This window comes from Theobroma cacao, chromosome 2 (assembly GCF_053813885.1).
Source record: "Theobroma cacao isolate CCN51 chromosome 2, ASM5381388v1, whole genome shotgun sequence".
In the NCBI taxonomy this organism is placed as follows: Eukaryota; Viridiplantae; Streptophyta; class Magnoliopsida; order Malvales; family Malvaceae; genus Theobroma; species Theobroma cacao.
The window spans coordinates 2,367,180-2,383,572 of NC_142640.1; the positions used below are offsets into that span (position 1 = coordinate 2,367,180).

General features: G+C 36.8%; 2 protein-coding genes across 5 annotated transcripts; one reads left to right on the plus strand and one right to left on the minus strand.

Annotated features, from left to right (window-relative positions):
- The first annotated feature begins 201 nt into the window (after positions 1–201).
- Positions 202–4,473, plus strand: LOC18607396 (Pentatricopeptide repeat (PPR) superfamily protein). Its single transcript, XM_007041549.3, has 4 exons — positions 202–2,976; positions 3,413–3,702; positions 3,818–3,973; positions 4,162–4,473. The coding sequence occupies exons 1-2, from the start codon at positions 485–487 to the stop codon at positions 3,537–3,539; spliced, it is 2,619 nt and encodes an 872-aa protein (XP_007041611.3). The 5' UTR covers positions 202–484; the 3' UTR covers positions 3,540–3,702; positions 3,818–3,973; positions 4,162–4,473.
- A 748-nt stretch (positions 4,474–5,221) lies between these two features.
- On the minus strand, positions 5,222–10,421 carry LOC18607397 (protein NLP2-like). 4 transcript variants are annotated; one of them, XM_088803831.1, is made up of 5 exons: positions 10,209–10,421; positions 8,718–9,655; positions 8,040–8,087; positions 6,932–7,949; positions 5,222–6,219 (listed from the first exon to the last, which is right to left on the minus strand). In XM_088803831.1, exons 2-5 carry the CDS (start codon positions 9,618–9,620, stop codon positions 5,330–5,332), a joined length of 2,859 nt encoding a protein of 952 aa, XP_088659957.1. In that variant the 5' UTR covers positions 9,621–9,655; positions 10,209–10,421; the 3' UTR covers positions 5,222–5,329. The 4 variants fall into 4 exon arrangements, with proteins under 4 accessions (XP_088659957.1, XP_007041613.3, XP_017971586.2 ...); XM_007041551.3 differs by having other exon boundaries at positions 8,718–9,825; positions 10,209–10,420; XM_018116097.2 differs by having other exon boundaries at positions 8,718–9,858; positions 10,209–10,420.
- Between the last annotated feature and the right edge of the window lie 5,972 nt (positions 10,422–16,393).

Below are 16,393 nucleotides of genomic sequence, written 5' to 3' on the forward strand. Positions count from 1 at the left end.
CAGGGAGAGACTACAATTGAGTTGCTATGTGAATATATTTAATTAATGATAAATGTTGTTTTGATTAATGATATTTAATGAACATAAAATTTTATTTGATTTAATATAAATAAATAAAAATTTCATTGAACTTAATAAAAAAAATAAAATTTCATTTAAATTTTTTTAAATAATTCAGTAACTGTGGGATCCAGCTTGTGCTTGAGTTGAAGCTTTTCGGCTGTTAGACGTGATTTCAAAGGTCTGAAAAAAGAACAGAAAAGACGAGTGACAGACAAAGGATGACAAGGTCGACGAACCAGGCAGCGATGGTTGTCTCCCTGGGAATCATCCAGCTATCCGAGAGGTTGGACTTCCTTGGGGCAAAAAGCCTGCAGTTTCACCCTTTGTTTAGCTATCAGCAATTGTAAAGGTAAAGAGGTAAAGGACATCAAACCACTCTCTCCCGCCAACAAAAGACAAAACCATAACACTCCACCGTTACATGGGAACTACAAAGCTTACCTTAGCTCTCCTCAAGAACACCAAAAATCCAAAGCTAGCATGGCAACTCTTCAAGCGAATTCAGTCTTTACCCACAGATTCCTCCTTTCTTCCGTCAGTGCCCACCATTTCCCGCATTCTTATTCGTTCGAATATGCTTCAAGAAATCGACCATCTTCACCACCTTCTCTTATCCTCACAACCCCAACTAAATCCCCTATCTTCCCTCATCTCCCTTGTCAAACTCTTAGCTAGATCAGGTTTCTTTGATAGAGCATTTTCCCAATTTCAATCTATCAGAACAAAATTCCCTCAAAACCCACCTTCCATATGTTTGTATAATGTTCTCTTTGAATGTTGTATTAAAGAAAGATGTTCAGATTATGTGCTTTGGTTGTATAAAGATATGGTCGGTGCCGGTGTTTCTCCACAGACTTATACTTTTAATCTTTTGATTTGTGGGTTATGTGATTTGGGTCATTTGGACGACGCTAGAGAGTTGTTTGATAAAATGTCTGAGAAAGGTTGCGTGCCGAACGAGTTTAGTTTTGGCATTTTGGTTCGTGGGTATTGTAGATTCGGGCTTGCTGATAAAGGGGTGGAGCTTTTAGATGACATGAGAAGATTTGAGATTAGGCCAAATAGAGTTGTGTATAATACTTTGATTTCAAGTTTTTGTAAGGAAGGGAAAACTGATGATGCTGAAAAATTGGTAGAAAGAATGAGAGAGGATGGTTTGTTTCCAGATGTTGTGACATTCAATTCTAGGATATCGGCTCTTTGCAGGGCAGGTAAAATTCTTGAAGCATCAAGGATTTTTAGGGATATGCAAATGGATGAAGAGTTGGGGCTACCTCGGCCGAATGTTATAACCTATAATCTAATGCTTGAGGGGTTCTGTAAGCAAGGGATGCTGGAGGAAGCGAAGACCTTGGTTGAGTCTATGGAGAAAAAAGGTGATTTGATGAATTTAGAGAGTTATAATATTTGGTTGTTGGGGTTGCTAAGGAATGCCAAGCTAGTAGAGGCTCAATTAGTTCTTAAAGACATGATATATAAGGGTGTAGAACCTAATATTTACTCATATAATGTCGTGATGGATGGACTATGTAAGAATGGGATGCTTTCTGATGCAAGAATGGTGATGGGTTTTATTATAAGCAGTGGTCTATCTCCTGATACAGTAACTTTTAGCACTTTACTGCACGGGTACTGTTGTAAAGGGAGGTTATATGCAGCAAATAGTATTCTACATGAGATGATGAGAAATGGTTGTTTCCCTAATACTTATACTTGCAATATTTTGCTGCATAGCCTATGGAAAGAGGGTAAAATATCAGAGGCAGAAGATTTACTGCAAAAGATGAATGAGAAAGGTTATGGTGTGGATACTGTGACCTGCAATATTGTAATTGATGGCTTGTGTAAAAGTGGGAAATTAGACAAAGCTATGGAAATTGGAAATGAGATGTGGACACATGGAAGTGCTGCTCTAGGTAACCTAGGAAACTCATTTATTGGCCTAGTTGATGATGCTAACAGTAGCAAGCAATGTATTCCTGATTTAGTTACCTATTCAATCATAATTAGTGCTCTATGCAAGGCTGGAAGGCTTGATGAAGCTAAAAAGAAATTCAAAGAGATGATGGGGAAAAACTTGCAACCTGATTCAGTTATTTTTGATATTTTCATACATATATTTTGTAAAGAAGGAAAGATCTCATCTGCATTTCGAGTTCTCAAGGACATGGAGAAAAAAGGATGCAACAAGAGCCTACAAACTTATAATTCACTGATACTTGGCTTGGGAAGTAAAAATCAAATATTTGAAATTTATGGACTTGTGGATGAGATGAGAGAAAGAGGGATTACTCCCAATGTTTGCACTTACAATAATATCATTCGGTGTCTTTGCGAAAATGGAAAAATGCAAGACACGACTTCTATCTTGGATGAAATGCTGCAAAAGGGTATAAACCCTAATATTTCTTCTTTCAGGATGTTAATAGAAGCTTTCTGCAAGGCGTGCGATTTTGGAGTAGCACAGGAGTTATTTGAGATTGCTCTTAGCATATGTGGTCACAAGGAAGCCCTTTATAAATTAATGTTCAATGAGTTACTTGTTGGGGGACAACTGTCAGAAGCTAAATTGGTCTTTGAAGCTGCATTATATAGATCTTTTCATCTGGGTGGCTTCCTTTACAAGGATCTCATTGAGAAACTTTGTAAAGACAAGAAGTTAGAGGAAGCTAGTCGTATTTTACACAAGATGATTAACAAAGGATACAAATTTGATCCTGCAACATTCATGCCAGTGGTTGATGAATTGGGCAAAAGAGGAAACAAGCATGAGGCTGATGAGCTTGCAGAGAAGATGATGGAGATGGCTTCAGATGGTAGGGTGGGGAATAAGATTTATCTAAATGCAAGGGAACCAATCCATAGAAAAGAAATTAAGTTTGGTGGAGATGACTGGCAGACAATAGTGCACAGGTATGGCTGCTATAGCATTGTCTATATGTGTCATTTCTTCACTGGCTTCATTGATCTTTGGTGTGTTTGGTGCTAAACCTAGACAACAGTGAACCTATAGACTATAGCCATTCTTCTTTTAAGTATTAAAATTTATCTTCTAACAGGACATACATACAATGTCCTGGTTTAATTTTGAGCATGATCTAGTTCTGAAGCAGTCATCAAATTATTTGCTTTTGTAATTTTTTACCTCCCCTTTAAATTATTATGGTGTTAGAATATCCAGCTGCCGATAAAATTGGTGTTGTTGATACTCCAATATTGTGATATATTTTTACTTTTGTAATGGTTTTTGTCTAGAAAGCCATCAGATCCTTTCATGTTTTGCAATCTGTTACATTCTGTATATTATTTGGTGTACTTGACATAGCTTCTATTGACTATTCTTTCACAGAGATGATGGCAGTGGAATTGCTTTGAAAGCTCTTAAACGAGTACAGAAAGGCTGGGGTCAGGGAAGTATATCACGTTTGCAGCCCCACAAAAACAAGTTTCATGATTATTGGGAAGGAGATGGTTGAATTACCATTGGTCTAAAAATAGTAAGTCCACGAATGACTAACCAGAGGTTTATTTGTCATTCATGGGGATTTGCTAGGCAGTGCACTCATGCAAATTCATTCATTTTAATTTCACTGGCTTTGGGAGTCAGGATTGCACCCGCCTGCAGGCCGATGATGTGGGGTAAGGTTTGATGTACAGATCAGTTTGAGTAAATTCTCTGTGCTTGTGAAATTGTCCTTCACCGCAAAAAATTTTCAGTGGCACCTAATAGCTCCTTCTTTTTGTATATTTGCAGTTGGATGGCAATATGCCAAGCTCAATGAAGCATTGTTTTTGGTTCTCGAAATTAGAATTCTTTTTGCCAAGCTCCCATTTGGTAATTGCAATCCATTTGGTATTTGCAGTACTTCCTGATGCCCTGATGCTCTCTTGGAGAGGCTCAACTTTATTGGTAAATCTCTTGAAGCTTGTTACTCATTGCATGAAAATGTTCATTTTAGCTGGTATATGTTTATACGCAAAATGTAGTTATTTTTGTTGCAATTTTAACATGACCATAAAAACAGAATAAAGAAAACAAAAAGAAGAAAATATTCTCTAATTCTTATTCTTTTTTAATTTTCTGTCTTTTTGTTGCAGCCTTGAGAGAATGTGTTCATTTCAGATTCTAGATTGGGTAACCTCATACTTATTCTTCTTCACCGATGAAATGCTAATTTTTGAGGAAGGTTCTTTTTTTTTTTTTTGGAGAGAGAGATTTTATCATCTATTACATTGGAGAGTTTCATACTACTTTCTCAATGTTATGTGATGAATGGATTAGTGCAGTGCGCTAAAAGCCCAGAAGTGAACATGGTATGTGATTAGTGCCTAAAACAGGAATTGAATGTAACCCATGTAAGGATATCGTCAATGAGTCAGAAATCTAAGTGTCATTGGAGTTTCGTTGAGGATATTTTCAACTAGTGGAATATGTTTCCATGAGCGCGATCCTTTCCCAGGTTATCTGTTGCCTGTTTGTATGAATATGTTTCCATGAGCAAGATCTTTTCCCAGGTTTTCAGCTAAAGGGCAACTCTAATCTAGCGACTAGATTCCCTTTAGACACAACCTTTTCCACTATAACTGTACCAGGTTTTCCGGGAAAGCTTACACTTTAAAACCTTGTAAGACAGGAAGTTTGTCTCTCCCGTTTCAACTAAGGCTAGTAAAAGGTAACGGATGAAGTTACTTTGGAAACTGGTGGATAAACACGTAAACTAAGTACATTTAATGCAAATCCATACATACGCGCGCATGTCGGATTTTCATGCATATAAACACGTAAACATGCTAATTAAGTACATGTAACGTAAATCTATGCATTTATGCATAAGCACACACACGTCAGATTTCCACGTGTATAAATATGTAAATCGAGTGCATGCAACGCAAATCTATGCATTCATGAATATACACGTGCACGCACATTGTAGCAAGAAAAATAAAAACACTTGAATTAAACTGTTGAAATACAAACATATGATGGCATGGCAAGCAATGGAGTCTTTTCTCAATCCTCTCAAAGTTATTTCCGTGATTGATCTTAGCCAACTTGCTTATTTTTTATTGCATGGGGGTCTAAAATTCATGCATCTCAATTCCCTCTGTTGACTAAGTTTGCATAATTGTTATATTAATATGGAAATAAACCTTATGATTCCTAAGAAACTGCTAGGGCCATCATATTACTTACACCAGAATCCTAAAAATACACGTATACTTCTCAGTCCCAGACTCCACAAGGCAAAGGAAACTGATCCTGGTGTTATAATGGGGCAGTGCTACCAACTGAACTTCCTAGATTCGGATGAGATGCTGGATGAAGGGAGATTTTAATTGTGTGGGTTTGAGATGATTTATATATATCGATACACTCCTCAAGGTCAGCATCACACGTCAAAAGAACCCACTCATTGTCATCGTCCAAGTACTTGAGATCGATTTTGCTGAAATCTTCTCTATTAAAACGCTTTGCAATCTCTTGTTGCAAGTCTCTAAAACCCCAACTTGGTTGCAAGCTGAACCGTATCTTAACTTCTCCGAACGTAGCTTTTACCCTAATGGCACCCCCGGGTCGTAAATTCTGGCCACCACTTCTTGGCAATGGAGGTAGAGTCTCGAAACTAGAATGCTCTCCAAATGTTTTATGGCTTTGGGATCTTGCAAGAAGCTTTGGCTCCTCTTGATTCAAGGCGTGCAATTCAACATCACTGAGAGCTCTCTTTAGCGCCCCACCAGGGTCTTCCACTGTCAACCCATCCGCACTACCTAAGGCATTGATGCTGGTACTATGCTGTTTTGCTCCAGTGGAGCAACAGGTACTTGAACCAGAACTTTGGCTGCCTGAAGAAGATGGAGATTTTGGAGCAGCAGCTCCTTGGCTGAACATGCCGCTCTCAAGTTGAGTTTCTGATGGCTTTGAATGATTACTGATCTTCAATGATGAAGAAGGACCATTGCCAGAAAAGTTTGGTGAGCTCAGTTCGGGGAAGCTTGAGTAGAATGACCCAATTTGAATAGCACCCTCAGCACCTTGGACTGAGTCAATCACAAGTTGGAGTTTTTTTAGAGAGTGGCCAACCTTCTTAATTTTTCGAGAAGGCCATCGAGTGATCCCATGTTGCCTGCATATCCTTTTCAGGGTAGTGGGGCACACTGCAATTAGAACAAACTCGGTAAGCAACAATTGATGAGCTGGGTACTCTATGCCTGTATAAAGACAAATGGAACAAACTGCTAATGCATGGATGCCCAGGGCATTTACACTATCAATGAGGTATAGTGACATAAAATTCATAGTAACAATGTAATGGGAGAAACCATGCTAAAAACATCATAGAAGGCAAGACACCTGCCATTGTTTTCCCATCATTTAAACCATTCCATAGATATAACTTCCTTCCCTAACTAGATCAAAAGGGTTATTAGACAAATATGCTGTCATTATGGAGACTTTCTCTGGAGATTTAACTCTTCACTCTATCAATATAAATTGGGATGCCTGAACTTATATAACACCCTATACATTGATACACACTCCATTTCAAATGATTAAAGGAAACCTTATTTTGACTGAGCAAAAAAAGAATATTGAGATATACTAGGCTAAATCAACCTCTATCTTCAGGAGGAGCAGTGCTGCTGCCATTCACCAACAATAGATTGCTGAGAAGAGATAGGCAATGGTACAGATGGATTAATTATGCTTCAATTGTGATAATTATATGAAGTAAAATTATTCAAGCTATATGATCAGTTTTAAATTAGTAGTAGTTACTTTATCGATCAGCAAGTAATATTTAGTTGAATTAAACATAAACTGAAGCAAGAATGTGAGGCTTCTCACTGTAATGAAATATTATCCTACCACCAATACTTTTAGCTGCATCTTTAAGACTCCCAGCAAAGTACTGTCGAAGAACCTGCAAGCTGATTGTCTTCTCCATCTTGGTTCGTCTCTTCCCTCCTGCTTTTTTACCAGCTAATAGTCGATGTCCGCCAGAAGAAGAGGAGTCACCACCACCTCCCTCGACACTAGTTTTGGTTCCAGCATTTTGGTGAAGCTGCCCGAAATCTGAAAGTACCTGCTTATTGTATAACTCTAGCTGAGTGTCTTCCCAATGGGTTGTCACCCTGAACTCTTCTTTTGGTTCTTCTTTTTGATATTCCCATGAGACTGAGACACCTTTACCCTTCTGTTGGGCCTCCATCATGTGGGCAATCCATGATGACTCTTCTGGAGAGTTCTCTTTCAAACAAGAAATCCTAAACTGAGTTTCTTCTTTGTCTGATTTCCCATCTGAAGCAACTACCATTTCCTTAACTGGCAGTATCACTTCTTCCTCAAGCTCCTTGTCCACAACTACATGCAAGCTCTGGCAAGCCTGCCGCATAAAGCTGGACAATGAGTTCAGCATCTGCTTTTGTTCTTCACTGTCATGACAATCTTTTGGCAAGAATAACTCCAAAACAAATTCAACTGATCCACTAAAAATGCTTTGTAGCGGGATAGCTACAGCGCCACGCAACCCAAACATCCTGGCATGGTGAGAGAGTGGATAATTTGTCTTACTGAAGGCGGTTATATCAGTTACAAAACATTGCTTGTTTGTTGTGAACGCTCTGCCAACTATTCCTTGGCCTCTGAACAGGTGGTGCTCAGAGCAGGCCTCAAGGAAGTCCCAAAAACCTTCATCAGCCAGGCATGCAGCATCCACGGTGGAAACACAATGGTAGAAGTTCTCGTCAGAATGTCGGCATCCACTTTTGCGTTGATTAACGCATGCAGCCCATGTTAGAGCCAAAGGTAGTTTATATGTCTTGCAGACAGATCTTAGAACCTCAACTATCTCAGGCAATGCAGCTTGATACAACTCGTTGTAACCCTGTGAATATAGAGGACTTCTTGAGTCTCAGAAATGAATAATTAAACTTCAAGCAGTTGAAACTAGAGTTTGAAGTAAGCATACTTTTACCTCAACACTAGGAGGAGAGAAGTTATGTGAGCTCCTTAGATCAACAGCCTGCAAACAGATACACTTTATTTAGACAAGAATATGAGGAACGAAGTTGCTGCTATAGTTCACAGGTGACAAATGATTACTATTATAAACAAATAAATGACCATTGGAACTTCTGAAAGGTTTTTTATTTATTTAATTTTTCTTTTTCAAAAAAGAAAAGTCAATTACAAAATAACAAATACAACAAAGTTGTGACTATTAAAATGAAGAAAAATGAGAAAAATTAGGGACAATTGTTCCATTAAAATACACAAAATAAGTAACAGTAAAAGGATTAAGTATAATTGCCACCAGTACAACACATCACATACAAGAAGCATTATGGAATGAGACAAATGCATATTCAGAAGCAAGAAGAGTTTAGAGACAACTTTTATCGATATATTTAAACATAAAAGATGTCCTGAAATTCAATATGAAAACTGTATACATTGTGGTAATTAGTTATTACAGTGTTAAAATGAACTCGTGAGGCTGGTTCCGATTGTTTCCTTTCCATCCCAACTTTCTTCGACCAAAAGTTAATACTATAACTTAATAGCTCTTGATCAGTTTACTGATTAAATTATCAGAACTTCAGATGATAAATAAAGAAGAAGGAGAAGAAGAAGAAGAAGAAAAAATAAGGACCTCAAGAGCTTTGCAAACGTGTTCAAGTTCAGGGCGATAATTGATCTTTTGAGTAGTTGTGACAATCTCAACGACACCCAAGCAAGTTCCACTCCCTCGTTCAAAAACAGGAAGAGCAAGAGATCCTCCAACATTGTACTTATGTGCAAAATTAATGCGTGGATATTCATCACTTCTGAAGAAACGAACATCAGGTGTCCACTCAGGCAACTTCCCCAAATATACACGGCCAGGCAACCCCACTGATTCCTTTGAATCCTCCTCGGCAGGGAAGTTATAGGATTTGGAGACATCTCTAAAAATTTCGAGACTCTTGCAATTTGTATTAAGAGAGTACGGCTGGCCTTCAGTAGTAAGCACATGTTTGCCTTCTCTTTTTACAGGCACCCAGATTTGGATAAGAACATCCCTATCTTTTGTACATTCCTTCAAATATCCAATAGCTTCCATTAGTCTCTCTTTCACAGATGAAGAAGAACCGGATTCTGCTCTTGGCCCTATCCACCATCTACTGCCCAACTCAGTGCCTTCAACTATAAAACTTCCAGGTTGTGATAAAGAAGTAGCAGTTCCAGCAGCCGCCCAGTTTTGAGATTGACTTTTAGAAAGGTCCTCAATTTTGGGTAAAGGAGGGGGAGGAACATTCCTTTCTGTCTCTCCTTGATGCATTGGATGTGAGTTTATAGTAAAAGGAACAGTACTAGACCCAGATACAGGCAAACACTGAGAAGGGTCATTCGGACCACTCGATGATGAAGGACCAGGCTCCGTAAAGTTGAATCCATCGCTAGTCTCTAACCAGCATCCTTCGAACAAGAGTTCATCCATAAAATCCAAATCCATGGCAGCATCAGACAAGTTCCCGAATGTAGAATTTGGTGTAAATCCACCATCACCATCCATGTCGAAAAACGCTTCAAATTCCCTTCTAACAGAGCCTATATTACATCCGAATTGCAAACACTATCATGACCCGAAACACAAAAGTACAGTAAAGATGAAAAACAAAAAGAGGAACTTCCAGGAAAGATTCCTTTCGCCAGTATCCAAAAACCCAATCTGTCCGAGGCGCAGAAACATCGTTCAACAAAAATTTGTTTTGATTGAACTGCAATCAGAAATGCATTTCAGAGGAAGAAACCTACCATAGTATCACCATAGTTTCAGCCATAGTTAATACAAAAACACATAACTACTACAAAAATATACTCTTCAATTGTACTTGTTCTTTTAAACAACTTAAAATTTTAGTCGACTCGAACAAAATGATCCCCACAAGTCCAACATCAGCTTTCCCCAGACAATAATCACAAGCATCATCCTTTGAACTTGTATTATCAATAATTCTAAATTCCCCCTCAAACAAACACAAATTAAAACACCATAGTAAAAAATTAAAAAGAAGAAAACCCCATGCCTTGAAACTCTTTCTTGCATACAAATTCAAAAGCTTACCATTAATAGAAAGTTCAAAAAACGAAAGCGACTCACTTTTTTACAAAGAATCTTCGAGAAGAACCCAGTTTGGTACTTTGGGTTTCTCCGTCTGTGTAGTGTTGTACTATAGACTTTGAGTGAAGCAATCTAAATCTTAAGAAAGATGTGGCTCTGTTGAATGAAAGTTCCCTTTGTGTTCCTTCTTACAAAGACCACAACCGCATAAAAGGGCTAAAAAACAAGAAGAGAAAATGCAGTACAAGGCAATTTGCATCACAGTGATTTTATCATCATCAGTACTTTTTGGTGGTCTCCTCCTCGGTGGTGTGTTATTAGAGAGTATAATCTCAGTCTATGCGCGTGAGGAATCTTCTCCCCAAGGAAACATGAGGACCCACATCAACAGCCAATCAGATTTTCTCATTCCTGAGTCGTTCTTTGCACTACACCCTAAAGGCGAGTGTGTAAAAGGTAACCGTACAAAACATGAGACAAATAAAAAGATGAAAAAAAAAACCAAAAACTAAAATCTGGGTTCTGCCTTGCGGACATCAGTCAGTTTAATGAAACAGGGCTTTCCCCCAAAGTTTAAAGCTGGAGCTAACGTTTGAATGTTTCTTTCTTCTTAAAAATTTTTGGGGTTATGTTAGATTGGTTGTCCTTTAGCTTGTTCAGATTCTCTGCATTCTATTATATTTAATAAAAGGACTTGTTTATTTGTGATATTTTATTTATTTTATTCTTTTTTTTGTATTTTTATAATTACAAAGTACGTTCCATGATAGAGATTCTTGCTCAGACCTGTTCTATCGAAATAAGTTCTTTCACTTGACTCAAGATTCTTGGACAGCCACATATGCTAACTTGGTTTTGACCTCTTGATCATGGTTTTGTTTCTTGATAAATTTCTTTCTCTTTTCTTTCTATAATTAGTAAGATGAAGCTCAACCAAAGGGTTACTAATCCCTTGGGACTTGACCCCATATTTATCATTATAGGGGAAGTTTTGCAGAACATGAATTCTAGAATTGATTTTTCCATTTTCCTTCTGACCAAGAAAATGGAAGCAATCCATCTTACTTGAGAGATGATTGGAGAAGAATTGTCACATTTAGATTTTTTTTTTTTTTTTTATGGTTTGGGAAGAGGATGGAGGGACCATGTATTTCTCTCTTTCTTCTAGGAAGGGGTTAATTCTACCCATCAATTCCAATGTTTAACTTATATGTCAATTTCATCCCTAATTAAACTTTAAATTTTATGGAAAAATGTACTCAATGATTTATTTCATACTATTAACTATACCCTTCCATTTATGAAGTTGTCAGCCTAAAATAAAACAAGGATGTCATAATCCATGTGGAACAAGTTTGAAAAATTATGTTTTGTCATGTTGGATATGACAAGCATTTTACTGTTTTCAGCACTTATAATTCTATTCTAAAGGAATAATATTTTGATATTGCATATTGAAAGAAAACAATGATCCAAAGGATTTTTAACTAATACAGATTTAAACAAGGAAAACCCTTAACTAATAGGAATGAGATTTATATTTCTTTCAAGGACAATTATAACACTTTTAGCCAAAATTAAACAAGCTTTCTCATTATACTTTTTAGGTAAGTTAATCCATATATCTTTTCCCTTAATGAAGAAGGTTTTGCTTTCGGAGTTTGAATTATTAGCTCAAAAGGAAAAAATTGATCATGTATACGTAACTAAGACGATATTTAGAGATCATGTTACCATTGGCTTCTATTGTGACACCCTTTTAAAAAAAATAAAAAATTCAAAATTACGGTAATCGTGATCATTCGTCACATGACATGATTTAATCTATGGAATGTGCTTATCTTACACGAATAAACTTAAATTAAATAATTTATGTCAAATAATTACAATATTACGACTAAAGTTCACTAGTAATAAAATAACATTAAACTTTTTTCCCTTTAGCAATCTAGTTTAGACCACATTTTCATGATTTATAAAACTTGCGCCTACAATTCCACAATCCTTAGGAAGTTTAGATAATCAAGTTTGCAAGGGTCAGTTTTATGCAGAAAATTGTTCCAATACACTGTGTAAGTGGCTCTCAAGATTTCGGGGGGCCATGAATATCAAGCCATGACCTCTCTTCCCTTCTTCCTGCTTTGCTCGAGTCGCCGCATCCCAGCAAATGTATAATTAGCCACGGATTATTTTATGCTTAACAACAATTAAATGTTTAATTTAACCACCTTAATTTATGTTTATGATTCAGATGTGGAATCCTGATGAGTCATGACCTGTATGGCCTCCTTAAATCTGATTGCTTGGGCAATACAGGCACGGCCAACCCATGCTGCTTTTCAGGAAACAATAACAGTTTCACCCACAAAAACAATCCCATATGTGCAAACTAAAAATATTTGATTAAGCTAAAATATATGTACTTGATTCAAATTTGGCAGGCCCCATTCTGATGATTCCAGCTGCAAGTCAACATCAGGTTCCTCTAGTTTTTTGATGTATGTTTCTTCCTTTTGAACACTTTCCAACCTTAGCTGCTTGCCCCAATAACCCTCTCCCCAGTCATGGACTGCCATAATAACTTTGGGATCATGGAGGAAAAGGGCCTTCCATTACTTTATACTAACATATATCTTAATACATTTATGGATTCCAAGGTAAGGGTTTTTCTGGTTTTTTTCCTTTTTCTGATGAATGAGATTGAAGGAGTATTGTGCAGCAGCAATATCACTTGCTTTTCCTTGGCAGACGTATGATTTATTTGATTTGTGAGGTTCCGTATCAGGAAACTGTGATCGTGAGTTGAAGTCTTGATAATTTAATGTTCTTCATCATAGAGCATATGCATTGTAGTTTTGAAAATTAAGCTGGTGTATATGCAAACATGAAAACGATGTTATATATTTAATGACTTTGATTAGTCATCGAAAGTGATAGATAATGTTAATCAATAGCCAACCTATGACTGCATCTAAAAGTTTAAATACTGATTAATCAACTCACTAAAAATAATTTTGCTTTAGGGTTGCTTTCGCCCATAATTTTATGTCAGTTGATGTGGTGTAAAGCTTTCGGATTAAGATTATAATAAGCATAAAAAAAATCGAGTAAAATCGTGATTAGTATATCGATGACAATGTTAATTAAAGGGGTCTCCTTATGTGCATTCCACACAAATCTCTTGTTTAAAAGCCAAAGTTTATGCTGTATTATTGTATGGTTTAGTGATGGATCTGTTGAGCCTGACCCCATCCCCACTTGTTTCCTCCATTTCCATCCTCAGCCAATGGTTTTTTCCTCTCTGACATCAGGCATCTTGTCAGAGTTTAAGTTTTGCTAATCAACTACAAGTGGGGGAACCCTTAATTATATATGTTTCTATGGTATATGTTACAGCACTGTTAGTCATAACTTCCGTAAAGTTTTAGAGAAAGGGTCTCAAGTGATAAATGTAAACTTAATTTTATTACTTATATAAGTAACATGAATACTTCATTTCAGTGTCAAAGTATATATGCAATACCCCTCCAAGGGATCAAGATTTTATATCCTTAAAGGCTTAATAAGATTTGCCACTGTTTTTGCCTATTATGGATTTGAACATTGTTATAGCTGATCAGATCATAATCATAGATGCCAAAAGCCCAGCAAACTACTATATTCTATGGTTGATACATCTGTTTATAATTGATTACTCGAAAATCGCAGAAAAACTATATTCAGGCTGTTGATTTTGATACAATTCGATAGCTGATACAACCCTTTTTTTATCAGTATGTACTTCGGCACCTAAACATTTAATTTCTGTCTTCAATAATGACATCAAAATATCATAATATGATATATACCAGGGACCTACGTTTCTTGTATTGACCCAACAAGCTGATCAGACTACGTAGAAATCTCTGTTTCATTGTTTGTCTGAGTTGCATACACATCTAATTAAGGGAGAGATTGAGTTGTGCTTTCAGTATCATTGATTCTAACTACTTAAAGTCTCTAGCACGAAGATGCTACTATCAGAAAGGGGAAAAGAAAAGAAAAGGTAGAATAGTTTTAAGTGAGTGATTACGTGACGGATCAGCAATCTCATAAGTCAACTCTATCATTTCGATGGGTAGAGGAGAAAAAAATTAATTGTGTTTTGACTGTGGATTGCACGGGCAAATAGAATCAATGCAGATACTAAAGGGATTCACCATGGATATCCCCTCCACACTTTTTTCTTTTTTTATATACTTGTAATGGAGATTCTTCTGCTTAAAATACGTGCTAAGTGAACTCATGATTTATGAGGTTAGATATTATCTGATGTTTTATGAGGTTAGATATTATCTGATGTGGGTTTGAGTTGGATAATGAAGAAGCCATCAGAATTATTACAAATAGTACTTATCAGAAATGAGCTCGAGTTGTGACAGTTGACATTGACTTGTTCAAAATAAATTTCTTTCTTTTCTAGATAATGAACCTTTCAAGTGCGTAACACATCAGAATTCTGGTCAGATGAATCTGTACTTGTGATTCTGAAGGAGACAAGTTGAAAAGGGGAAGAGGGAAAATGAAGGGTGGAGCCATGCCCTGAACCTTTACAGGGAGTTAATGGAGATGAATTTTGGATTGAATCAACGCCATTTGATTTGTATATTACATAATCATGAGACTTAGGGGAGCACAAAACCATGTGCACACCCGAAAAAGTATTAGTATAAATTTTCTACCATGCACTGATTGGGTCGAGGGGAGATACTGGGAGGATTCATATTGGATTCAAATTTTATTTAGAAGGTGGAATCAGACAAGAATCATTGACAAATTAACAATTCCCCAAAGGATTAGATAATCAGTTTTACACTTCAGCTAGCTGTCTCTTCTTATTAAAAACAGATTCTAGACACTTACGTGTCCAATGGACAGGTGGATGAATCAGTGACGAAATCTCTCTCTAATCAAAGAAACGGATTAAAGAATATTGTCAATGAGGCTAGGGTCAGCTGAAGGGCTGTGATGCAGTTAGATGGCTCATAAACTAAGTCAAATCCATGCACGCACCTAAGGGTTACACGGTATTTGGTAGACATTTGATTGAGAATATTGTCAATGAGGCTAGGGTCAGCTGAAGGGCTGTGATGCAGTTAGATGGCTCATAAACTAAGTCAAATCCATGCACGCACCTAAGGGTTACACGGTATTTGGTAGACATTTGATTGAGAATATATTGTCGCTGCTTGATGAATAACTTGGACTTGAAGAAAGAATCTGTCTTTCTTCAGGCTGCAGAGATACTCCTCACCATGGTAATGGTAAATTCTGATATACTATAATCCAGTTTATCAATTTTCCGCTATAATTATATAAAATTCTGACCCTTTTATTCATTTTAATTTCAAAAATTTTGTAGGATATTAATAAAATAAACTAAACCCAAGAACAAGCAAGGGTCATGGTTGGTTTGCAGAAATTAATGAGTTGTGGATGCTAGCATCATCAGCAGGCAGCTATACCAAGAAAATGAGAAATTTCAATGTGGGTGTGCCTAGGACCTAATAGAATATATAGTACTTACAGATATATATATATATATATTCTATTCATAAATAATTGACCAAAACCCTCAAATTTTATATATGCAGAAAAGGTGCAAAGCATTACTAAAAGTTAAAAAGAACCGCCCCAATTATTAAAAATTTAAAGAAAGGAATGAGAATACATTTAGGCTTATGTAATGGTGGATATATATGGGCAAATTCCACTTCACAAACTATTGATGGATAAATGACCTTTTGCATAATATAGAAACTACTGATACAATGACGGAGACATGATCTTTTCAATTCTGTAATTACTATTCTTATTCCACTTTACAAACAAAATAGAAGGGATTTGCAGCGACTTTAGATCATCACCTTGAAGATTCATTCATCATGCTAATATAAGTAACAGGTTTCAATGGCACAAACCAACCATATATCTGGGGATTCTTGAAGCCTACTGGTGATAAAAATCCTGCCAGGTTGTTGGTGAAAGGATAGGCAGAATACAAGCTTTTCTGGATTAATACCATTCATCTTCTCTCTTTATGCACTTCCTTTAGGCCTTAACCCCCCATGCTTTTTAGCACAAAGAATGTAATGCCAGCCCCCCCTTTTTTTATGGCTTTATTTTTTGCTTATCATGTTCAGCCATCATTTCATTTTAACTGTTAAGCATGTGAATGTCATATG

Coding starts and splice junctions, on each gene's coding strand:
- LOC18607397 (XM_088803831.1), bottom strand. CDS start 9,620: ATGGATGGTGATGGTGGATTTACACCAAATTCTACATTCGGGAACTTG. Junction 8,088..8,717: donor ACGTTTGCAAAGCTCTTGAG/GTCCTTATTTTT, acceptor ATCTGTTTGCAG/GCTGTTGATCTAAGGAGCTC. Junction 7,950..8,039: donor TCTCTCCTCCTAGTGTTGAG/GTAAAAGTATGC, acceptor CTATATTCACAG/GGTTACAACGAGTTGTATCA.
- LOC18607396 (XM_007041549.3), top strand. CDS start 485: ATGGGAACTACAAAGCTTACCTTAGCTCTCCTCAAGAACACCAAAAAT. Junction 2,977..3,412: donor TGGCAGACAATAGTGCACAG/GTATGGCTGCTA, acceptor ATTCTTTCACAG/AGATGATGGCAGTGGAATTG.